General features: G+C 36.6%; 3 protein-coding genes and 1 long non-coding RNA gene across 10 annotated transcripts in view; 3 read left to right on the top strand and 1 right to left on the bottom strand.

Moving 5' to 3' along the window:
- The window catches only part of LOC122011719 (cyclin-T1-3-like), a 28,364-nt gene extending 27,036 nt beyond the window's left edge, over positions 1–1,328 (top strand). For all 4 annotated transcript variants that reach the window (XM_042568091.1, XM_042568089.1, XM_042568092.1 and 1 more), the window contains one exon: positions 86–1,328. In XM_042568091.1, the coding sequence (XP_042424025.1) occupies positions 86–1,044 (959 nt within the window). In that variant the 3' untranslated portion in view covers positions 1,045–1,328. The remainder of the gene's footprint in view (positions 1–85) is intronic.
- A 1,146-nt stretch (positions 1,329–2,474) lies between these two features.
- Positions 2,475–4,349, bottom strand: LOC122011721 (acidic leucine-rich nuclear phosphoprotein 32-related protein-like). The gene is made up of 2 exons (XM_042568093.1): positions 3,622–4,349; positions 2,475–2,846 (listed from the first exon to the last, which is right to left on the bottom strand). The coding sequence occupies exons 1-2, from the start codon at positions 4,285–4,287 to the stop codon at positions 2,697–2,699; spliced, it is 816 nt and encodes a 271-aa protein (XP_042424027.1). The 5' UTR covers positions 4,288–4,349; the 3' UTR covers positions 2,475–2,696.
- Positions 4,350–4,612: 263 nt separating this feature from the next.
- On the top strand, positions 4,613–5,888 carry LOC122011400. Its single transcript, XR_006119942.1, has 3 exons — positions 4,613–5,244; positions 5,325–5,488; positions 5,565–5,888. It is a non-coding gene; the product is annotated as an uncharacterized LOC122011400 (long non-coding RNA).
- Positions 5,889–21,287: 15,399 nt separating this feature from the next.
- LOC122011920 (protein TRIGALACTOSYLDIACYLGLYCEROL 2, chloroplastic-like) lies at positions 21,288–24,645 on the top strand. Of its 4 annotated transcripts, none has more exons than XM_042568355.1 (5): positions 21,288–21,848; positions 23,151–23,480; positions 23,868–23,983; positions 24,156–24,246; positions 24,323–24,645. In XM_042568355.1, the coding sequence occupies exons 1-5, from the start codon at positions 21,378–21,380 to the stop codon at positions 24,413–24,415; spliced, it is 1,101 nt and encodes a 366-aa protein (XP_042424289.1). In that variant the 5' UTR covers positions 21,288–21,377; the 3' UTR covers positions 24,416–24,645. The 4 variants fall into 4 exon arrangements, with proteins under 4 accessions (XP_042424289.1, XP_042424288.1, XP_042424287.1 ...); XM_042568354.1 differs by having other exon boundaries at positions 24,132–24,246; XM_042568353.1 differs by having other exon boundaries at positions 23,805–23,983.
- Positions 24,646–24,934: the final 289 nt, after the last annotated feature.

Genomic DNA, 24,934 nt, shown 5'->3' with positions numbered 1-24,934 from the left:
TGTTTGTCAATTTACTTGGTATTCTTCTATGCATCATGTTTTTCTTTTATCATTTATTGTGTTTTCTTAACTTCTCTCCTCTCAGAGATAAGCAATCAAATGTTGGAACTATATGAACAAAACCGCCCAGCACCAGCATCCCAAGGAAATGAAACTGAAGGCAGTTCTGCTAGCGGCGTGAATCACCGAGCTCCAGCAAAAGTCCCTGTCGATATCGAGGAGCCTACTACACAAAGCGGATATTCTCAGGTGTCTAGAAATACTGCCGGGGAGAGTGCTTGCCCTGCAAACTCATCCACTTACTCTGACCAATTTCACTCGGACAAGCATGTTGGAAGTTATGATGGTAATGATCACGGAAGGCAGGATGATCAGGGAAGGCATGAGATGAAAGCCGGAGTTTCTGGAAACAAAATAACAAGGGACGGTTGGCATCATGAACCCACTAATAATCCAGATATTCTAGCCAGTAGGTCCAACAGATCTGAACCAGCAGCAGAAGAATTTGCAACTCTTTCCGCAGATGGTATGGCCGAAACAAGGGAGAGGATGTTCACCCAGAGTCAAACTACCAAAGTCCAGTCACCTGCGATGGATGCCATAAAGAAGATTGACAAAGAGAAAGTGAAGGCCGCATTGGAGAAAACAAAAAGATCTCGGGCCGATATCTCCAGAAAAATGGATCACATGGATGAAGATGACCTCATTGAGAGAGAGTTGGAACATGGTGTGGAATTAGCTGTCAAGGACGAACGAAACAAGCAGAAGAGCCACAACTGGTCCAAACCTTCATACAAGCAAGAACTCAAGAGCATTGATATTACAGAGAATGCCGAAGAAGGTGAGCTCTCTGTGGATAGCCAAGAGGCTCAGTTACCAGAGCCGAGCAGCAAGAAGATGAAAACAATCAGCTCCCCAGGGAAACAAAATCACAACATCCCTACGTCACGCCGCCTGAGTGGCATTGATGATTTACGACCATCAGGAAGACTGGAGCATGTTGAACGAGATCACAAAAGGTTCACGCCGGGAAATCAAGTATGACAAATTAATGTACAACGGTGCTTTGCTTTCCTTGCATTATCCATTTGAGGCTCCTCTTATAGATTATTATTCATGGTTTGTAGCTATATGCGCAGAGTTCCGGATCACAATTTAGGTCCAAAATGTTGGAAAACATTTGCAATCTTCTGTTGTTTTAAGATAATGGCTGTGGAAGATGTGTGGCTTATTGGAAATTTATTGTGAAGGGAAAAATCAAAATGGTACACCATTAATAGGACAAACCTAATCATTATCTTATTTTTGGCGGAGTATTTGTTTATGAAGGTTTCTCTCTGCTTGTTCATGTCTTGTTGGGTTACATCACCTGGTCATCATGTATTTTCTTGGAGAATTGAGGTTATTCTTTTCAAAAGTTTGTAGCACCCACCATCAAAAATTTTACTCGCCGGTGTAGAATAATAGTAGGGCTCGGTAAAAAAAAAAAACTGATCCAAATCGATTCAGAAGTTTGAATAATTTTGGTTTCAAACTGGTTAGCGGTTAAAATATAGAATGGATTTAAATCTTAGCTCTGTTGTGATATCTAATTTAAGTGTTAGTCAGTCGGATTGCATAGATGTTTGATTATGCAAATATGCGACTTAGTATTTACACAGTAAATTGCCCATTAAAATGCTCCGAAAGTTTTGTCAATAAATTGTAAAAATATTTGAGAACTAGAATGATCTTGGATAGGTTAGATACTATTATATTTATATTTCATTTGTTTGGTATGATTAAAATTACATTACCTTCTTGTCATAGTTATACTTACGTAATTTTAATAAAGATAACTGGACTTATTATTATTTTTTACTTATGTAATTTCAAATCAAAATAGAAGAGAAGTGACCGAGTAGTCCTATGGAAATTTTTTTAACATAATCAGTCCTGACAAAAAAATTTAATCGAGAAGACAAATTTTTTAAATCGAGAAGCATAATGAGTTCTGACAGACGGTTCAAACTCACAAGCAATTCGAATTCAGTTTAATGATTAATCGGTAACATTGAAGGTAGATGACTGATCCGATGAAATTTTCCACTGCCACTATAGCGTCCTTACCGCTTCATCGTATGTCTTAGGAGAAGAGGATGAGGATATCTTAGGGAGGAATAAGCGGGGTGGAAGAAGATGCCGGATGCAGAGCGGTGGGAGTGTGATTGGATGTGGCGTTTTAAGTGGTAGATCAGGCATGCTCAGGAGATTTCGTCACGGGTAGACGAGGAAGTTGAGAAGAATGGTTGTCGGCCTTGGCGGAGGAGAATCATGGGTTGTCATCGTCACCGTCAGCGTCGTCCAATCGTATCCTTTAATTCTTTTGTTCTGGCGGAGGAGCATAGAAGAAAACGAGCATGTACTGCAAATATCTCCAAGGAGACAATGTACGCGATGCCTACACAACTGTGCTTGAGCTGACAAAAGGGAAGTTGGAAATGCCACTTCCATTTTACCAGGTTTTACTACACTAGAGTAGTTGTTGACGGAAACATGCTCGATGAAAAAAGACCAACCTTCTAGCACTAGGGATGGCAGCTTCGCATTCACATTTCTCCCGATTCAAAATGAATCCGTAAACCTCATTGATCTAACTCCCGTATGATTGTTTTTTAAACATCATCAAATATCCTTGAAGGTTGAATAACTTTTTTTTATGCCTGCCCATCTCCCACCCTTTTCCTCTTGCTGATGATGCTTTTTTTCTGTTGTTCTGATTGATCATCCTTGGACACATTTTTGGATTCTCCATTCTCGTGTCTGAGCTTTGCTGCTCGGTTTGAAGAATGATCGGCCGCATTGTCCTGCGGATTGGTTTCAATATCAGGAAACTAAAAAAAAAGAGAACATAGACTGAAATCTCCAAGAACGCATCATGTCCTAATTATTCAAGATTACTACTGTAAGCCTTTGGTACGAGTAGTGGTGAAAGGCAAACCCTATAATCTCACGCCCAGGTCTAGTAATAATTACAATAAAATTATAGCAACGAATGTTACTTATATTGTGATATCACTGCCAAAATCCATAGAATAACCAGAGGCAAAACTGAACTTTAACGAGAGGGACAAAAAAAAAAACGATAACAAAAAGAGGAAGCTAGTCATGGAAACAAACAATTATCATAGACAGTCCAAATGGCAATTGACACTTCAAAAAACTATGCTTTCTATTGCAAATTACGACAGAATAAAAAAATTCCTTGTCAAAATAAGGAAAAAGGTTCATTTCTGAGTAAGTTTAAGGTTCTTAAACTTGTCACAGATATGAATGAGAAATTATATATTGATCTTCAATGACTGACATGACATCCTCAGAAGGATGCATCACAAAACCCATCAGAATGTAAAATAAGGGCAATGGAATGTATGCTACACTTTTTCAGCGCATCAATACCAAATGTGAAGCAATCCATCTAATAAAAGTGCTGTCAGATCAAATGGACAAAGTTATGCAAACACCAATGAAATATAATATATACGTTACAATGTCACCGCATTTGGTAGCTTATCTCAAGAGCAAACAATTCATGGATGTCAAAAGCATAACTTCAGAGCATAAAAAGGTAGAAAAACATACCTCCATTTCTTCTGCTTCTTCTTCTTCCTCACCCTCCTCATCATCTTCCTCACCCTCTTCTTCTTCTTCTTCTTCTTCTTCTTCTTCTTCTTCTTCTTCATCTTCCTCATCTTCTACTTCTTCCTCATTATCATTTTCTTCCTCCGCTACATCCTCCTCTTCTTCCTCCTCATCGTCTGTCTCCGGCCTTTCATTCCCATCCTTGTCCACTTTATCCAAATACTTAAGGGAAGGGATCATTCCAAAAACCTTGGAACGGTATCCCTCGATCTTGGTCACAGGGCACTCGTAGAGGTCCAGCGACTCGAGGCGCAGTTTTGCCAGCTGGGCAAGGTCCTCGATCGACGCGATGCGGTTGTTGGAGAGGTCGAGGTCGCAGAGCGCGTTGAGGCCTGCTTCCACCAGCGCGGCGAGACCGCTAGCGATGCGGTTATCGGATAGGACGAGCCGACGGAGGGAAGGGAGGTGTGGGAATCCCTCGAGGGAGGAGAGGCGAATGTTGGCGACGGAGAGGTGCTCCAGCGCGGCGAGCTTGCCCTCGAAAAGTGAAGACGGCGGGAGGCGGCCGTCGGGACACTTCAGGACGCTGTCGAGGGTGAGGGCCCGAGGCGGCTCCGCCTGCCCCTTGAGCGCTGCCGCCACTGCTCGCTCCCAAGCTTCCGCCATCGCCGATCGCCGCCGTAAAACACTAGAGTGAAGTAAAACCCTACGTGTTGGTCCAGTATTTATTGGGCCAAGATTCCGCCATCACCGATCGCCGCGGTGAAAGGTCCAGTATTTATTGGGCTTTAAATGGGCCTCGTGTGAAACTCGGTCCCTGCAGCTTGAAAATATGGTCCGTTTCGTTCGAGGATGATTTTGGCCGGATAATTTATTTTCCTAACGCTTTAGCTTTGGTAAAAATGAATTTTCAGATAAAAAGAAAATAAAAAAACAAGAATGAACGCATAGAGTTATTTATTTATTGCTTGTTTTGGCTTCAAGTTGCTTCTTTGTACCTCTCCTTTTTTATGGTAGAGCAAGCAACGCAAACGAACGCCAGAGCATCGCTGACGTCGTTGCTGGAGGAGACTTCTCCTCCTCCAATCAGGACCCCAACCGACGCCTCGGTGGCGGGGACGAAACAGCGCCAGCAGAGACCTGAGCCCCAAATTCTCTTGCGGTAGGGTTTTTCGCCACCGGAGACGATATTGGTTCCAACTTCCAAGAGAGCTCGATCCGATGACCTTCAATCCCATCGCGCCCGTTTCGCAAGATTTCTGGCTTCGTTCTCTCCTTCCTCCCTCTATCTAACCATTATCTCGAGCCGCCAAACCCACCCGATCTCCCTCCCTCGGACGTGGTTGAATTCCCTTCGAGATTCATTGGAAGCTCTTCCTATGCGACCACGGGTAGCAACTCCAGCACAGGATCCTGAGGTTTGATAATTCCATGTCTATCTTTGTCTTCGTCATCGCTGTCGATGCTGTCCATTTCCCCGAAGATTCAAGTCTTTTCTTCGCCAAAGATCGGTTTTTTGGGCAACTTGTAGTAAATCGTTCCAGATACTCCAACATCGTCCAACTTTACTTCATCCTTCGTCTCCCGAGCTTCAGTTTGTTGTGTGCTTGGACGATCTTTAAGGTCGTTTAAAAAAAAAAAAAAAACTTCTTTCTGTTTCCTTCATGATATTTCGACGGAGCTAAATTTTATTTTTCTTTTAGGCAAACTCTTTAATGGAACAACGATTTTGATGGATTCTTCCATGAATTCCCTAAACAAAAGCATGAGGGAAGTGCGATGTCTTTGTGTGCATGTACCTGTCTCATGATCCAACACTGAACAAGCTACTTTCTTGAGCTTACCCTTATATTACTGATAAATTCAAGTAGGGCGGAGACAAGATTTAAATTAAGATAGTCCACTGTTTTCTAACTCCGGATTGTCTTCTTTTGTTCTTGGAGGAAATCAACTTAAGCGGCTTCTGGTTGGATCTGCTTCCAGTGGATCCTAAATTGGCTCCAACTGTTGAAGGTGAAAACCAAGGAGGCTGATGGATCTATCTTGATTGTTTAATCATATTGCTTCCAGGTGAATTCTACTCTCGAACATTTAATGCTATCCATGGAACAAAATTGATAGAGAATTGAATATTTGTATCCGAAGAATAAAATCGATAGGGAATAGATTCAGAATTTCTAAGTTTTTTCATGGAATGTGATCTTACTTGTGAACGACGGATGATGAGTTGACTTTATTGTCAACTTAATCATCAATTGAATGATAACGAAGATGATGATATGGTTCCGTGAGTTTGGACGAAAGTAAATAATAAGAAACATGTTAGAATGATGGTTAGAGGGTTTTCAGTACAATCACTCTGAAGAAGAAAAATAATATTAGGGTTTAGATGATGGAATGTGCATGCACCTTGGATGACGGAAAGGACTACTTTTTATAGAAAAACAATAGACATTTTCCTTCCGTTCTGATCTTTATGTTATCATTATTTAATTCTTTAAATAATTCAAAACTTATTCATACCGTTGTCTTTTCTCAAAATAATCCGAAATTTACGTGTTGATTATCCTTTTCATGAAATAATCCGAGAATTATGTGATGATTATTTTTTTCCATAAATGGTCCTGCATTATGAGTTAAGTCGCCAAGGAGATGGGAAACCAAAGAGTCGGGGCGCTAAAGAGTTGAGGTACGCCCAAAAAGTTGAGGGTTTGCCCAAGAAGTCTGGGTGCGTCCAAGAAATTGGGGGTTGACTCAGTTTTCCTTTTGTTAGAACAACCATCTCAACATGGTCACCAACTTCTTTTATTCACGTGACGCCTATTAATTACCCTTCGGATCTTAAATCTCCCTTTCAAGTATAGTCGAAAGAGATGAGAATACAACTGATTGGACCATTGTGTGGTGAGAATAATCCTAGCTGTCTCGACTGCTTAAGCTACATGGGGGATCCATTGCGTATTTCTGAAGAGATTACGCATTAAATGTCAGCATGTCTTGATCATTATGTCTTAAAATGCAGTCACTTCTTTAAAACATGTCGCATGCATCATCTGCCTTAATTCACGAGCCTAAAATACACTAGCGTGTCTCTGAGATTGCATCACATTAATGTGATGTGACCAACGACAGAGAAGATTAAGTGTCTTTTACTATGTAATGATTACTTGAATTTCATTTGTTTCATATGTTTTATCCTATGGAGGCAAATTTATCTCGCTCTTGTAAAAGCAGAGATCCAACAGTCCCTATTGAGTGAGTCGGACTATATTAGGTGATGCAGGAGCATCTAGTAGCACAATCAATTTATGTCCTAAAAATCCACTATGTTCCCTTTCAAACTGTGACGGGAAGAAATTGAGGCTACCAAACTCCCTTTTGCTCAATTGTCTCTCAGGCATCTACAGTTCAATTTTCAGGTATGACGTATTTGCAGAGATTTTTTCTCCAAATGAGACTTGCACTAAGGAATACTGGGCTTCTAGGTCGCCTGCCGCAAGTGCTTTACAATTTATCTTAGTGGCCGGTGGGAAATTTCTGTGGGATTGAGCCGATCACTCCAGGCTCGACGTTACGTAGCATGGTTTAAACGTCGCACCTGGAGTTCCTTCTTAAGTCAGCTGGTACCAAAGACTTAAATCCATGAATGATTGTTGTGGTTGTAATCGTGGTTGTGAAAAGACAAGTTATGACTGAGAAAGTCTCGGTCTGTGATCGTAGCATCCAATACAAGATACTTGAAGGTCTACAGAGACAACTCACGAAGTTATTCTAGTGTCTACTAGCACAAGATTTTGAAGATCATGAGGTATGTGGTTGTGACAGACAGATTCCGACTGAGGAAGTGTCATATTATGATCGTATTGTCTGAAATCTTAAAGATCATAAATTATTTTATTTTAATTTGAATAAAAAATTTGGTAAGAAAGATATGGATGATAAGATAACAATTGTCGGTGATCTAATTTACGAGGAAGACACTGTTGACGAAAAAGTTGAAGAGAAAGAACCTTCGTCTTTGAGTTTTGTTCAAGACAAGGAGAAAGAAATTGAAATCTTGGCGGTTGAGATGACAATTTCCTTTACAGATTTGCACACTAAAACCAATCTTGGAAAAAAAAAACCCCTTCCTCTACAAGGAAAAGATGACAACTCAAGGAATAGAAAGCATTTGTACCCCCCCTTCGAATCCCTTTGCCTAGCGCTGATGGCTCCTCCACTATTGGCTTCGGAGCCTAGCATCCAACAAGTTTAATAGTTCTTCAAGAATTCCCTATCACAATGGGGACCGTCATTGTTGCTCTTGTTGGGTTCGGAGTGCAGCTGAAGATATATACTGAATCATGGATTTTTTTGTGGTACATATAGTTTTATACAAAATAATATAAAAACATACCTCGAGTCATCGATAGATGTAAATGATATCACAGACAGATAAGAGCCCTACATGTAACTCCTCTAGCGGTACCCACGCGCACTAGATCACGAACTTGATATGATTTGTTAGGTACTAGCCTCTTAGATCAACAAAATCTTGGAAGCATTACTGATCTCTTCCGATGGAAGAAAGCGAAGAAGAAGTTGACGAGGGAGAAATGGAGAGAATGAATTCGTCACTTGAATCTTTCTGAGGATGATTACTTATAGCCTCCAAGGAATATGAAAAGTTAAAAGTCTCAATTAATTCATCATTTATGATATTCATTAATTAGGAAGATGAAGAGTTATAACTTCCATAAATTCTTCATTTATGAGCTTCTTTTCAAATTCTCCATTAATCATCATTATGACGACTTTTCGAATTCTCCATCAATCATCATGATTATGACTATTCAAATTTTCTCTTCTTTGTATCAAATAAATCCATATTTGATCTTGATCTCAACTAACTTTCGATATTTCAGAATTAATTAATAATCCAATTAATTTTTATTCTAAAATAATCATTTGATTAATTTTAATATTTATTAAAACAATCAATTATAAATAATGTTCATGTCTACGTGCTATACATGTGATCCTCTAGGTTTTATACACGAAGGTAATGTAAATTAATACACAGACTAAAGTAACCGTCTAACAGCAATTTTTAGCCACCCAACGTGATAAAATTAATATCAGTTATAAACTATAAACCACCATGAACCGATTATTGTGGAATTCAATCTCTTCATCTAAGTCTATATCCCAATTAATTCAGTACATTATTAATTGTTTTACTTGATTTCCAATATATAATAGTCTCCTCTTGAATGATAAATCATTCCTCCCATAGTCATACATTTCGAGTTACTAATATCTTTATCAAGCGGTCAGGATGTTAACTCTTAATCCAAGAGAGCGATAAATCCTCTATTGGCTCAACACTATTCTCTCTACGTTTTTCCATACACCAACTACTGTATTAATCATAATCTGATTAAATACTGCTTTTAACGATGTCAAAGCACATAACTCCACGCATATAATAAATGAAGGTCTTAAGTTAAAAAATCAGTTACACTCGTTCATAAGAGGAATGACCAATGATACTTAATATGTGGTCTCCTCTTAAATGAATCGTGTCCAGTGTACCTCTAAACTCAAGGCACTCTCAAGTACAACTTGGGTATCCATCCCTTTGTTGGACCCTTGGCGACCGGCTAGAGGGAGGGTGAATAGCTTGCACAATAAAATGAAAAGACCTTCCTTGACTTATAACTTTATCAAAATAAACACTTGCATAAAAAGTATTAAAAGACTTAAAAAAGAAGAGGCTCAGAAAAAGTTACTTGGTTACAATCGGGGAGGTTGTTAATCCAAGAAAGATGAAAAATTCAGTAAAAATCTCCTTTGGGCAGAGAAGCCTCTTACAACAATTAAATCTCATAACTAGAAAGCTAAACTTAAAAGGAATCGATTACAAGTGTTGTACTGAATTATTGAGACTAGGGCTGTCTTTATAGCTCTGGTCGGAGCGTCTGGAAGGATTCTAGGCTCCTGGGAGGAGATAAACTTTTATCCCCGTCATATCAAAATGTGTCACGTCGCGTTCTGGATAAATTCCTGCTCCAAGCGCCCGGAAGGGTTCCAGGCGCCTGGAGCCCGAGCACCCTAGACAGGTCTAGGTGCCCCGGATAGCTCGGGGCGCCCCGGATCGAAAAATCAGCCTTTGTTGATTTTTTTCGTCCTATTCTTTCGCTCCGGTTCCACTCGCTTGGGTGATCTTGGCCATCCGGAATATGACTCACTCGAACCCAACTTCCGACCTTCTCGGACAAACTTCAGCTCTTGCTTCTCGTCCCTCGAAGACATCGTGCGCCTCCTTCTCGTCCGCCAACGTACTCTTCTGCAGCACCTCGTGCCTCGGACGCACCAAGCCCGTTGACTCTCTCCCGTGTCGTCCTTCTCGCTAACTGCATCTTTCGCTTGACTTCCTGTGTTCCTAAGTTCCTATACACTTAGACACAGAGGTTAGAAACCAACATGACCTAACCTAACTTAGTTAATCACATCAAAACTACTTTGAAGTACTAACAATATTCTTCTTTTTGATGTGAGAAACTCAAGTTAAGTTAAGGTAAACAACCATAAAGAAATAAGAAGGTAATAAATTTGTAACTTAATAATTTACAAAAAATTAAATTACCCTCCTATATTTAATCTTCTATTCTTCTCCTTTGATCATATTAAATAGAGTGCTTTAAAATGATTTTGGAAAATCTAAATTTAAAGTCCAAGGGGAATCAAAAAGTTATGAAAGGCTTAGTTTCAAAAACTCTTAAGTAAAATTGGAAGTTTAAGTGAAATTTAAAGAAATTTGCATTTTGAAAAAGTTTTTCTAACGAAAAATTTTAAAATAAAAATTGTTTGGGTAAGATTTCACAAAAAAAAAAAAAAAAAAAAAATGCTAAAGTAACTCTAATAAATCTGATTTTTATTAATTAAATTTTTAATGATCAGAAAATTGATAATTTTAAAGCATTTTTATAACTATTAAATGCTTAACAGTTAATCAATTAAATACTTATTTCAATAATTGACTTATAGGCTGCGGCGAGACACTAGATCTTCTTAGATATTAGAACAATAACCACTTTCTAGACAAAGTTTTTTAAAGAAATTGGATATTTAATTTGCTCTCTAAAAGTCTTAAGTCCAAAAAAAAACAATCAACTTAAGCATGTTTTTGACACCCAATATAGGTTCCTTCCTACTGGGTTAATTATAAATTTTCGAGGAATTTACTTTCTAGATAATTTTCTAATTTAATCCTTATGATTTTTGAGATACCAGTTAAGTCCTGAATAATTTCTAAAATTAGAAGGAATAAACTTTGAGCATGTATGATTTTTTAAATTTTAAATTTTTTATTTTCTAATTTTACTTTATCGAAATTTTCTAATAGACTAGAACCACTTAAGGTTGATTTTAAATCCTTATTTTCTTTCTCTAATTTCCAGTAATTTTTTGATAATAGTTTTATAAATTCAAATATTTTATCCGGAGATAGATATCGTACTTGACTTACCTTATCGATTTCGTAATCTGAAACTTCTCATGAAGTATTCTTTCTTCCGATGTCACACCCCCTTCATCGATGCTTTCGATGCTCATTTCGGGCGAGCTTGCTTCGTCTTCTTCTTCTTGGTGACTTGCTACTAGCACAAGTCCGACGAGGGCTTCTATCTCCGATTCATATGACGTGTCATCCCACGTCGTCTTTAGATTATACTTGGATTGAACTAGTTTCTTGTTCTTTTCCTTGTCTTTGTCCTTGCTCTTCAACTTTGGGCAATTATTTTTAACATGTCTTTCTTCATTGCAGTGGTAGCATGTTACTTTTCTTTTTCTTTTTGTACACTGCATTTGATTAAATTTATTAGATTTAAATAATTTTTTTAAATTTTCTTATCATGAGCGATGGTAATGTTGTGTTTTGGCTCCTTCTTCAGATATGCACATCTTGTTCCATAGACTTTAAATGTTGAAAATAATTCTTCTAAAGTAGTTAATTCTAGATTCTTAGATATATAATAACCAGAGCTTTTCGATTTATCTTAGTAGATGGTGAAAAAAATTTATGGGACTAGATCGACCATCCAAGATTAGTCAATAAGACTAATTAAATTTATTTTTTTATTATTATTAAATAGACCATTTTCATTCTTGTATTTTATTCATAGGAATAAGTCTTCACAATAAATGTAAAAATTTCACAAGTAGTAGATAATGATTCACTTCGCCAGGTCTGGCTGGTTCAGCCAACATGCTAACCCGCTCGTCCACCAGTAAAGTAGGTATTCTTTGGAAAATTAAATAAAGAATATTTATTCCTCAATTATTTTGTTTTCTTACTGATAGTGACTCTCTAACTTTTCATTGAGGATAAAGAATACAGAAGTTATTCATGAAGAGTAAAAAGGATAGATAGTAGGATAGGAATTGCTAAGCTTGGTTCGTGCAATGAAATAAATTAATTCAAACTCATCAAGATACTTGCATCACTCAAAAATAATAATTTTAACTAAATTGACTATCTGAATGATTGATTTAGTCCTATAAATTTTTTTTTATCAATTATTAGAATAAAACAAGAAGTGCATGTAGTGGTCAGTTCAGAATTTCAATATCTTTTAATTACGTTCTTCATTTTGAGAAATTTTTTTTACAAATACATCGTAGTTGGGTTCGAATCGCGGGTGCGAGACTATGTACCATGGTAGGACATCCAGGTTGTCCTAGGTACTCGCGGTTCGAATTCCAGCTACGACGTATTTACAAGAATTTTTTCTCCAAATATAGGACATAATCAAAGACTGCTGGAATTTTGATCTGACATGTGCACTTTCTAATTTATCCTGATGATCAATAAAAAATTTTTATAGGACCAATTGATCATCTAAAAATAATTAATAAAACCAATTAAAATTATTATTTATTTTTTTACATCACTCAAAAATCACTGTATGTTCCAAATTCAAAATGGAGATTTTAAAACTTTTTTGTTTTTCCATTCTTTTTTTCTCTAATTGTACATTTCCATCACTATGGTAGCAGGAATAGATGATTCTTAAGTTAAGTATAATTTAATTCCGCTCATCTCAAAGATTTATATATAATATAGTCCAGGGACTATATACTATGATAGGATATTTACAGACCGCCTCAAGATTCCTTCATTATAAAAAATACCATTATTACCGACTGAATATTCTATCGGTATTTCATCGGTATATGACATTATCGACGGAATACCGACGGAATTTCTGATATCGAAAGTATTTTGGTCGGCATTCACTTTACCGACGGAAAAATATATCCGTCGGTAAGTACCGACTAAATATATAATTCCGTCAGTACATTACCAACTGAGATTCTTACCCGTCGGTAAAAAATCAAACGACGGTAAACGGAGACTCCCGACGGAATCACTGTTTCCGTCGGTGTTTACCGACGGAAACTCGGATTCAGTCGGTAGACACCGACGGAAACAGTGATTCCGTCGGTGTTTACTGACGGAAACATTAATTCCGTCGGGAATATATCGTAGAAAACACTGTGCTTTTCGATAATATACCGACGAAAACTATAATTCCGTCGGTAAAAAATTGAAAAAAATTTGAAATCCAGCCCCTGTTTTGCTTGTTTCCCATATACAAATTTAATACAAATACAAACCATCACAAGCGATGGTATCACAAACACAATCCACACAATATATTAACAACATACAACAACAAGATCACAATATAAATCAATCCACAATCTCCAAAATACAACATACAACAAATATATAAACATAACTGAACGACAAATAGAAAATCTCCAAACTATAATAAAATCTAAGTATCAAGTTCTCACAATCAAAAGTATCTAAAAGTATACAAGTGAACGACAAATACAAAATATCCAAAATACATACCATGATACATCACTTATACATATATCCGAATATAATCCTGTAAAAGTCAAATACAATAGATTATGATTAGAATAAATCGATGCAAATGTAATATAACTCAAACATTGTTATATATAACTAATTTTACTTGTAAAAAAAAATACCTGGATTATATTTTGGATAACCAATAATAGTGATGATGGTGAATGTATTAGTATGAACTCCTGAAAAATGGAAAACACTTTAAGATAAGCATCTAATAATATACAATAAATATATTTGACTTAATGAATTTCTAAAAAAATCTAAAAAAAATCAAGTTATAGTTAAACATACCTCGACAAAATCTAATCATCAGCGGGGTCTGGGTCTGGGTCTGATGGGTCTGGGGTCTCCTCTGACTGGGGCTGCTGTGATGGGTCCCATCGTGCAATGATTGCTTGCATCTGGGCCAATGCCTGCTCCTGTGCAGCCCACTTCTTCTCCCACTTCTGATCCATGGTAGTCATCTGAGTCTTCAAGTCTTGGTTTTCTTTTCTTAATGACTCCACCTCAGAAGAAGAAGAAGAGGAACTCGTACGACCCCTAGGAGTTCTCAAGCGATCAAATACCACCTTGTCCTGGGAACTAAGGCCGTAGAGGATGAGTTCTTTGTCCTTCCACCCACAACATCATAATAAATTTCATTTATTTCCTGGGTGGATAGATCCTGTGACTCCCCTCCCTCTACTGGTGGCTGAGATGCCTGAGCAACCCTGCTTGTCGTGTAGAAAAAATATACAATTTATATATTATACACAATTATTAAAGCTAATTAATCATTATTAAAGATTAAATATAAATTGCAAGTTAATAATTCAAACCCCAATGTCCTTTGATCGATCATCAATATATGTGTCATCCTTTCTCTTGTGAGTTTTGAGAAAGATCTCCAAGCAAGTGGGTTGTCTTTCTAAAGAACGCTCCTGCATGCACAAATAAATTTGACTAAAATTATACAAGTTCATTAATAAATAAAAATTTAATTTATATAACTTTAAATTAAAATCACCAGATCCATAGCGTGCTCAACAATAGATCGAGATCCTGATGTATGCCGAGCAGATCCGGTACTCGGGCCACCTGGCTCTGTATTCCTATTCGCTCGAGCTTTTAGAGCCTTTGTCTGCCATCTTTCTGCAGACCAAGTGGTCGTCCATGCACTCCAAATCTCCTCGGATACATAAGCAGGTCGTGTGTCATCCTTTCTCACATAGTATAATAGGTCTTTGTACAACTTGCCACAATAAATATTCCAAGTTTTTGCAAATTCTACCTCGTGCCCCTCCTCCCATGTATATTTTTTCTGCAATTTAAAAATAAAATTTTAGAATATTAAAGGATAAATATAATGTACATATTCAATTTACTTACCACAAATTCTTGATAATAGAAATCCTTAGTTCCAGCATCTACATGTCTCCATGTAGTCCCAGATATGCAGACTCTTTCCTTAAATTTCCGTGTGATATATGTGGATACTCGATGGCCGTCGGGAGTAAACCTACATATAAGCAATATTAAGACATAAGATATATGCTATAAATAAAGAACTTGAATTACTAATAATAAAAAAAATACTTACGACTCTCCAACAACCCTAAGTACGGTGGATCCACGGAGTGGTGTTGGAAGATCTGCCATGATACCTTATATCTAAAAAAACATATTACAACACATCATAATAAGTCTTTAATAACATGATAAATAAACAACAAAACATGATTAAAGCATAACTTACTAGATGAATAATAATGCTAAAATTTAATCAATGCTAGACTCTGGAAGCATTTCTACTCAACATTAACAGTTTATAAGTCGTCGTCGCTAGACTCTGTTAGTTCAACAAAATCCTCACTGCTGGATTTCTCTCCATCATCTATCTCCTCGTCAGTGGCATTACCATCTACAAGTAATTGTGATGTAGATTGGATTTGTGAAACAACCGAATATCTCTCTACTTCGTCATTCTGAAATGCATCATGGTTTTGAGCAGTAATAGTGTTCGGATTTCTATGGTAGAACGAGACTTCAATCGACAAACAAACAACCATTCACTAGCTCTTCTTCTCTTTGTAGGATATTCAAGATAAACCACCTGACCCGCTTATATTGCAAAAATGAAAGGTTCAAACTTATTGAACATTCTGTTTGCATTAACCTCTACTAAATTATAATTTGGATGTATTCTGGTACCTGTTCTTGGAGTTGGATTATACCATGAACATTTGAACAACACACACTTTTTTATCGGTAATGCAGGATACTCAACCTCTATAATTTCCTCAAGTCTACCATAGTAATCAAACTTAGTGTTATTGGTGTCGATAGATCCTTTAACGCAGACACCAGAATTAAAAGTTAATCTCTGCGAATCTCGTTGTCTCACATGGAATTTGAGACCATTAACATAGTAACCCGAATAGACCATTATTTGGCGTAGGGGTCCAGATGCAAGATTCAATATTCTATCATCTTGTACATTAGATATTCTTCGGTCTTTCACCTATCAAAATAGTAATACGAAAAATTAGGACCGAATTTATTTTAATAAATAATTATGAAAATTTCTCTAACTCACATATATTTGAAACCATAATGCAAATTCGGTCTCTAACTTTTCAGCAACCTCACTTGCAGTCATTGATGGATTTTGAAGATGTAATTGTTGCTCAAACAAGCTTTGAAAAAAGATAATTATAAGAAAATTAGGATATCAAGCAATTAACTACAACGAAATAAAAGCTTGATTAGAGAAGTTAACTTACTTTATGTAGGGTTTGACCTCATCAAAGTTTAAGAGTATGTATGTTATTGCAGCATGGTTTTCTTGTTGAGTTAACCATCTAGAAACAGATGCACCCATTGGTTTACCAGAAAATTTGAAAATAGAAAGCATCGATGGATCTATATTCTGAGTATCATCGGAATTTCTAGGACATTTGCGGTGTCTGGTTTTAACATTATCAGCAAAATAATAAGAGCAGAACGAAGATGCTTTCTCCACCAGATAAACATTACATATTGATCCTTCAACTCTTGCTTTATTACGAACATTATTTTTTTATTTTCTTAAAAACCTTTCAAATGGGTACATCCATCTATACTGCACAGGACCAGCTATTCGTGCCTCATATGGTAAATGTACCGGTAGATGTTCCATTGAATCAAAAAAACTTGGTGGAAATATGCGCTCCAACTTACAAAGTATGAGAGGAATGTCAGTCTCTAGCTGAATCATATCAACCGTCATAATACACCTCGCTGTCAAATCTCTGAAAAAAAAGACTCAACTCTGTAAGTGCTTGCCAAACATTATTGGGAAGTAAATCATGAAAAAGCTATTGGAATAAGTCTTTGCATGAACACATGACAGTCATGACTCTTCATTCCAAACATCTTTAATTTGTTCATGTCAACGCATCGAGCTATATTCGAAGCATATCCATCTGGAAATTTGATTTCTTTTAACCAACTACATAAAGCTTGTTTACCATCTTTGTCCAATGTATAACAAGCTTTTGGAAACTTATTGGTTGTTTCATTCTGATGCAATTCTGGTCTGTTGACTAGTTCTTTTAATTCTTCACGTGATTTTGCAGTGTCCTTAGTTCTTCCAGGTACATTCATCACAGTGTTGAAGATATTATCAAAGAAATTTTTCTCAACATGCATCACATCTATATTGTGTCGAATGAGTATATACTTCCAATACGGCAACTCCCAGAATATGCTCCTTTTCTTCCAACCACACTTGCTCATCCTCACAAGATACTTATTTATCTCATCAGAATTAGGCTAAGATACTGGGAGTAATCCATAACTATCTATTTGTTCAATGATTTCTTCACCTGAAGCATGGACTGCTGGGGGAGGTTTTCTGACTACAACATTCTTTAGAAAATTTTTCTTATTTTGCCTAAAAGGGTGATCCAGTGGTAGAAATTTACGATGATTATCAAACCAAGATATCTTCCCACTGCAAGGCAATGAAAATGCATCGGACTCTGTCATGCAATGTGGGCATGCTAATTTACCAACCGTGCTCCATCCCGACAACATTGAGTATGCTGGAAAATCACTGATCATCCATAATAAGGTCGCATGCAATGTAAAATTAATTTTACTTGCAATATCATAAGTAACCGACCCTACATTCCATAATTCATTAAGCTCGACAATTAGAGGTTGCAAGAAAATATCTATCTTATCTTTTGGATTGGCTGAACCAGGAATAAGCACGGTAAGAAACATAAATTCATCTTTCATGCACATCCATGGTGGTAAATTGTACGGTGTTAATATAACTGGCCAAGATGAATATTGTTGTCCCGACTGACCAAATGGTTGAAATCCATCTGTAGAAAGTCCCAATCTCACATTTCATGGTTCCATTGCAAAGGAGGGAAACACAGTATCAAGATGTTTCCATGCAGGAGAATCACAAGGATGACACATTATACCTTCTTCATGCTCATGCTCATGCTCATGATGCCACAACATGTGGTTAGCTGTAGCTGCAGATGCATACAAGCGTTGAAGTCTAACAGTTAACGGAAAATAATACATCACTTTCCAAGCAATATTTTTCTTCTTCTTCCCTGGTATGCGATTACGATGCTTAAAACGAGGGTGAGTACAGATTTTACATTCATTCAAATCACTGTCTTCATTCCAAAATATCATGCAGTTGTTTATACAACAATCAATCTTCTCTACAGACAAACCTAAACCTCTGATCAATTTCTTTGTTTCATAGAAGCTATCAGTCATTATGTTATCAGTAGGGAGCAACTCTAACATCAATTGATAAATGTCATCGTAACATCTTTCTGAGAAATGATGTTCTGCTTTCATATTCAATAACCTTGCTGTAGCTGATAATTGTGAATGACCAGAAGGAATGCCTTTCCACACTTCTCTTTCACTAGCCTTTAACATTTCATATAGTTGCTGATATTCAGGGGTTGGTATTTCATCTATATTCGAATAATCAACTGCATTCATGGCATCTTGAACCATTGATTGCATTGAAATATCAATATTATTTGATGCTTCAGGAGCTGTAACAGTAGTCCCAGAATACGAACCACCAAATGACCCAATTGGTTCATATAAATAAGGCTCTCCGTGGCAATACCAATTGTAGTAATTTGGCACAAATCCATTTCTACATATGTGCATTTTTACGGTATCCTCATCACGAAATGCTCTATTTTGACATTTTTTATGATTGCACGGACACCGTAACTCAGAATCATTCATACATTCTGGATGACTTTTAGCAAAAATCACAAACTGTTCAACTTCAGCAATAAAATCATCTCTAATAAAACCATTGTCTAATCGATTGTACATCCAAGGTTTGTTCATATACATTGTTATAACCTAAAGAGAATATAAATTGAAACATTATTAAACTTGTTGTATCACTTGAAATAAGTTTAAATAAAGAATTATGTGCACAATTTCATCTCACGATCATCATATCATATTACCATAAATCACCTCTACACTAGAACAATTAAATGAAACTATTATAAACATGTTGTTCCTTATAGCATTATCAAATGAAATAATCATATATATATGAGAAGCATCGATCAAACACCTGTTGACTACTACATTTTATGCAAGTACAATAGCGAAATGGATCAAAATATGTCACGACACTTAAATTTTCTAGGGTTTACATTGTGCTCAGCTACGAACAGTAACAAAGCACCGCGAGCAGCCCAGGAACCCCCGAGCAGGCAAGCGGCCGCGAGCAGCCCGCCGGCCGCAAGGACCCTGCCGGCCTCGAGCAGGGCGCCGGCCGCAAGCACCCTGCCGGCCGTGAGCAGGTCGCCGGCAGCGATCCGCGAGGGTGATTTCGGCTAGTTATCGGGTAAGGTTTAGCGAATGCAAAGAAAATGGGTACAGGCGGAAACTCACAAACGGAATTAACTTTCCGTCGGTATAATAAAACCCTAAATCCGTTAATTACCGACTGAATATCATTCCGTCAGTCATGTTTACGCCCGCACCCGCCTATTTACTGACGGAATAAGAATTCCGTCGAAAATACACAAAACTCTAACGGTAATATTATGGTACGCCCCGACGGAATAGTGTTTCCGTCGATAATTACCGACCGATTTAAATCCCGTCGGTATTTACCGACAGAGGTATATTCAGTCGGTATACGCCGACGGAGTTGAGATTCCGTCGGTACTCCCGTCGTTAAATACAGGCATTTTTGTAGTGCTTGAGGCCCTAGGTAAAAAAAATTTAAAAACAAAATTTTTTAATATATTTTTAATTTTCTTTAACATTTTTCATTTAGATTTGAGACCGAAAATAATAATTTTATTTTTTTTAAAATTAGTTATTAAAAACAATTAAATATTATTTAAAAAAACTAATTTTTGATATAAAATTTAGTTTTCTCACGGGTATTTTGATAATATTTTTATTTTTTATTAATAAAAATATTAAATTATTTAATCTTTTTAGTTAGAATGTCAAATACACTTTATTAATTTTAATTTTAAAAAATTTATTTTTGCTAATACATTTTATCGAGGAGAAAAGAATTCATTAGGTTTTATAAGAATAGTATTACTAATTGCAAAATAAAATGGGAATTGGAGTAATAATAAAAAAAAGAAAGAAATATGTCAATTTAAAAATAAATTATATTTAAGGCAAATAAAATCTCATATAAAATTATGGTAGACAATTAATGAGGAAATAAAGATAAGTACAAGTATAAATAGAAAGTGGAATCGATAATAAATTAATTGAATTAGCAAGACATTTATAATTAATTAATATTAATGATGCTAATTTAATTTTTTCAATATTTTTAATTAATTAATAGGCTTTAATGGCCTATGCCTTGAGCTAGGCCTGGATATTTAAATTCTAATTATGATGTATTTATAGATTTTTTTAAAAATAAAAGATATAATTAAAAGATATTGTGCTTCTGGTCGTCGGATGAACTTCTTGATTTATCTTGATAACCGATAAAAAATTTCTATAGAACCAGATCGATCATCCAAAAATCCTAAATAAGGTTAATTAAAATTATCGTTTTATTTTATTTTATTTTTTTTATAAATATAATATAATCCAACGTGTCAAATTTTCATCTGTTTCCAAAATTATTTGGACACATAATACTTTTATTAGACACCTTTATGGAGCTATATACAATTTAAGTCCTATCAATTTAGATACTTGTTTATTTGATAACTAATTTTAATTTATCAACACCAAGTTTCTCTTTTTTTATAAAACAATTCTGATTACGCTATTGAATTTCCCTCTCATTCACTTTTTTTTTTTCCGCTCCTCATCAAATATATGCTTGATAGCTGATATAATTTTTGCCCTAAGGTGTAACACAGACGGTTGACGTATGATATCTCTAGTGTAATGGTCAGAGATCGATTCTCAGGAACTGATGACCTGGGGTTTATCCCGTCATATGCCTATGGCCTGTGTACCTGTATGAACCTCCCTCCATATCCATGGGACCGACACTAGAGGGTCCGCTAAGATAGTGGATATATATATATATATATATATTTTGATAGGTGATGTAATTTTGATAAAATAAAAACTTATTTTGTTTTCAAATCCGGGCGACTCAAAATGTTCATGTCCCGAAAAAATGAACCGGACCGATCTCGTTCCACACGTGCCATTGGTTTGTTCGATCTTAATTACTCTCTCCTCTACTTGACTGTCTGTCTGTCTCCTCTCATTATTATGTTCATTTTGCCAGCTTTCTAGGGTTAAGACCAATCCGCCCCATACAACCGGCGCACTAGTCCTCCGAGTCCGGATGATGTCCTCAGTCAATTTGCCGCTGTCGCCGTCGATCCTCTCTTTGGTTGTCAATTCCCCAAGATTCTCCCGCCCCTCCAAGAAATTTCTTCGGATCACGGCCTCTTCAGCCGGCTCCGACGAGAGCCGAACGACGGGGAAGAGCACGCTGGCGTCCGTTTTGGAGGTCCCCAAGACGCTGTGGAGGAGGACGCTGCAACCTCTTGGAGACTACGGATTTGGGCGGCGAGGAGTGTGGGAGGGAGGCGTTGGGTTGTTCATGGTCTCCGGGACAGCTCTCTTCGCCCTCGCCATAGTCTGGCTGCGTGGTATCCAGATGCGTTCGCGGTTCAGGAAATATCAGGTGGTGTTCGAGTTCTCCCAGGCAGCTGGGATCTGTGTGGGCACCCCTGTTAGGATCCGGGGGGTGACTGTGGGCAGCGTGGTGCGGGTTGGTTCCAGCTTGAAGAGCATCGATGCCGTAGTTGAGGTATGTACACTGATCATTTTTCAAAAAAGTTTCTTTCCCTGTTAAAGTTCACGAGGAAATAGACATTTAGAATAGTTTGTTTAAAAAGCTTGTTCTTATATGCCGGATTTCATATTCTGTGAGAAAGAAGTAATTTAAAATATTCGGATTTAACATCTAGTGTTTATTTTTATTCTAATTACAAAAATCAGTAACAGGGAATTATATTTGCAAATAATCAGATCCATTCTATCACATGCTATCGGATAAGTATTTGTCTTTGAATTGATGGAAGAACATTCTTTTGATTCAAGATGTGATACTCTTGATGAAAAAGAGAGGGATGGTCCTCAAAGAGTGACATGTTTGATAGCAATATATCATCTGCCACTTTTTGTTTCTACACTTATTAGTGTTGGTTAGTTGGTGATTGATTTTTGAACATCTGTGTGCCAACCTGATATGCCATCATTGTAGACAATCAAGGCAGTTAAATTTATTTACTTGTTTTAGAATTTTACCATGATAATCCTTCCAATAAGCTAAATCCACTCTGACACCTCTTGATACTGTGTGCTGGAGAAATATTATCTAATGGGAACTCTATGACAAGGAGATAGGTCATCTGTCAAGATAGGGAACATGAAAACTTGTGTTGGAAATTGGAATGAAGCCTTGATTATGATAAAAGAGACGGTTTTGTCAAAATTATTATTCCATGAGAGTGATGATAACTAGAATGATATTTCTACCTCTAAAAGCAAACCACAGAGATTGACTAATGTGTTTATCTTTCATTCATCAAATTCAGAGACAAATATTTAATTGAATAAATATAATGCAGCTTAGAAGAATCATTTGAAATTTGACACACAATTTGTCCCAATCCTTAAAAATGAAAACGATGATAATAGAAGAGCTTCCAAGTTGACCAAAAAGCGTGACAATTTGAGCTACTGGTTTAGATTTTGTTCAGTGTGTTGCTGTGCAATCCTTTATACAGTTGTGGTGCTTTCTTGCGAGCCACTCATAACCTGGTTGCCTTTTCCATTAGCCATTTTTCTGCCTTGGTTAATAAATATTATGTTGCTTTGTTGGCTATTTGACTAGAATCTTAGTTCTCTGCACTTCCAGTGATTTCTTCATTGTGTTCAAATTGGTTAGTGATGAAGTCGCTTTCACATGTAATATGCTGTCCTGGACTAATATTGATGTGCTATGTTTGTTGAGAGTTGGAAAATTATTATGTACATCTGTTCTTTGCTTACTTTATTCCAATTAAATGACTAGCAACTGTAACTACTTTAACCTTCACCTTGGCAGGTTGAGGATGATAAAATCTTTGTACCTCGAAATTCATTAGTTGAGGTGAATCAATCTGGCCTTCTTATGGAGACATTGATTGATATTACACCACGAGATCCACTTCCTGAGCCTTCTGTAGGTCCTCTTGATACTGATTGTGTCAAAGAAGCTCTAATTGTGTGTGACAGACAAAAGATAAAAGGGCAACAAGGAGTAAGCTTGGATTCCTTGATTGGAGTGTTTACACGTCTTGGAAGAGAAATGGAGGAAATTGGAGTCTCAAGAAGTTATAGATTGGCTGAAAAGGTGGCATCTGTTGTTGAAGAAGCACAACCCCTCCTTGCCAAGGTGAAAGTAATTTTTTACTACTAACGTGTGTTATTGGACATTATAACCTCTAGTCTTGGATACTTATAATTTTTTAGGATCCATTGTGCTAGATTTTAATTTTCTAGTTTATAAAATTTTGATGTATACTAATACTATATCTAGCGAAGGCAGTATAATCTTGGCAATATTAAGATCGCCATGTTAAATTGCTTTATTGCTGCAAATCATCGTAGTTGAATGACTTCATATAATTCACTCTTTTTTGTCTAGAGTTTCATTCTAAGCATACAGTTGATTTGTTGTGCCTATTCCTGCATTACTTTGGGTCTTTCTGATTGCTAGCCATTTTCAAGTACGTGCATTCTGAATCTGAAGTATGAAGAATTTGTTGTAGTAATGCAACAGATTGAAGTATTGGCTGAAGACATTCAACCTTTGCTTGCTGAGGTGCGCGATAGTACTCTGCTGAAGGATGTGGAAAGCTTAACCAAGAGCCTAGCCATGGCAACCGAGGATTTGAGGTAAACTCTACTTGATCACCACTACACAGCTTTTCCATTTTTTTTAAGTTGTATAGTTATACATCCATATCACGAGTACGATTATCATTATGTTAATGTAAAATGATGCATCAAGTTCCATACGCTACTTGCATTATGCATTTTGTAGGCTCAATCTTCCGTCATCTTGTAGGAAGGTTCAGTCTGCCATCCTAACTCCTGAGAATGCTGATTTAATTAAACAATCTATTTTCACCCTCATCTTCACCTTGAAGAATATCGAGGTTAGGCATCCTTCTCTTCCCTGATTCTTTCTTCGTAACAAAAAAAAATACATCTAAGTACTTCATCTGTCTCCAGAGTATCAGTTCAGACATATCCAGCTTCACCGGCGATGAGGCTACAAGGAGGAATTTGAAGTTGTTAATCAAGTCTCTCAGCAGACTACTGTGACCGTTGCTGAAACCAAATTTGTGCCACTTCTTTGCTAAAAAAATCTGCTCGCGACGGTGAAACCAGTGAACGGGTATATTTCCACAAAGATAATGACTCACGAGTCACATCGTGTTTAAAATTAGTCGTGTATAAAAATGCAATTAGAATAAGAAAATGAAGGTACTCGAACTATTTCAATAATTAGTTACTTAATTTTTTAAAATAAAATTGGTGATTTTTTCATATCATGCAATAAGAGTTAAAAAATGCTTCAGGGGCGCATCTGAAATTATCCTAGATGCCAAAGAACTCTTTTTTACTGTCATTTTCATGCCCATTTGAATTAGTTTCTACTTGGATGATCCACCTTCTTGTTCTCGATGAAAATCCTCTTGACTTGGCATGGGAATTAATTTCGCCTACACTTTGTAATATCGTTTAAGAATTAGTATAATTTTTAAGATTGGTATTCAACAAAATTGTAATTAAAATTTGGTTAGTGTCGAAGTAAAAATAATTATATATAAATTCTCAATA

The sequence above is a fragment of the Zingiber officinale genome, chromosome 8A (genome assembly GCF_018446385.1).
Source record: "Zingiber officinale cultivar Zhangliang chromosome 8A, Zo_v1.1, whole genome shotgun sequence".
Classification (NCBI taxonomy): Eukaryota; Viridiplantae; Streptophyta; class Magnoliopsida; order Zingiberales; family Zingiberaceae; genus Zingiber; species Zingiber officinale.
This window is presented reverse-complemented; position numbering and strand designations above follow the sequence as displayed.

Bases quoted from the DNA above. Each gene is read 5' to 3' on its own strand.
- LOC122011721 (XM_042568093.1), bottom strand. From the start codon at position 4,287: ATGGCGGAAGCTTGGGAGCGAGCAGTGGCGGCAGCGCTCAAGGGGCAG. The intron at 2,847-3,621 runs GTATGTTTTTCT...ACCAATCCGCAG, and splicing joins AAGAAGCAGAAGAAATGGAG to GACAATGCGGCCGATCATTC.
- LOC122011920 (XM_042568352.1), top strand. From the start codon at position 21,378: ATGATGTCCTCAGTCAATTTGCCGCTGTCGCCGTCGATCCTCTCTTTG. The intron at 23,481-23,804 runs GTGAAAGTAATT...TCTGATTGCTAG, and splicing joins CACAACCCCTCCTTGCCAAG to CCATTTTCAAGTACGTGCAT. The intron at 23,984-24,131 runs GTAAACTCTACT...TGCATTTTGTAG, and splicing joins ATGGCAACCGAGGATTTGAG to GCTCAATCTTCCGTCATCTT.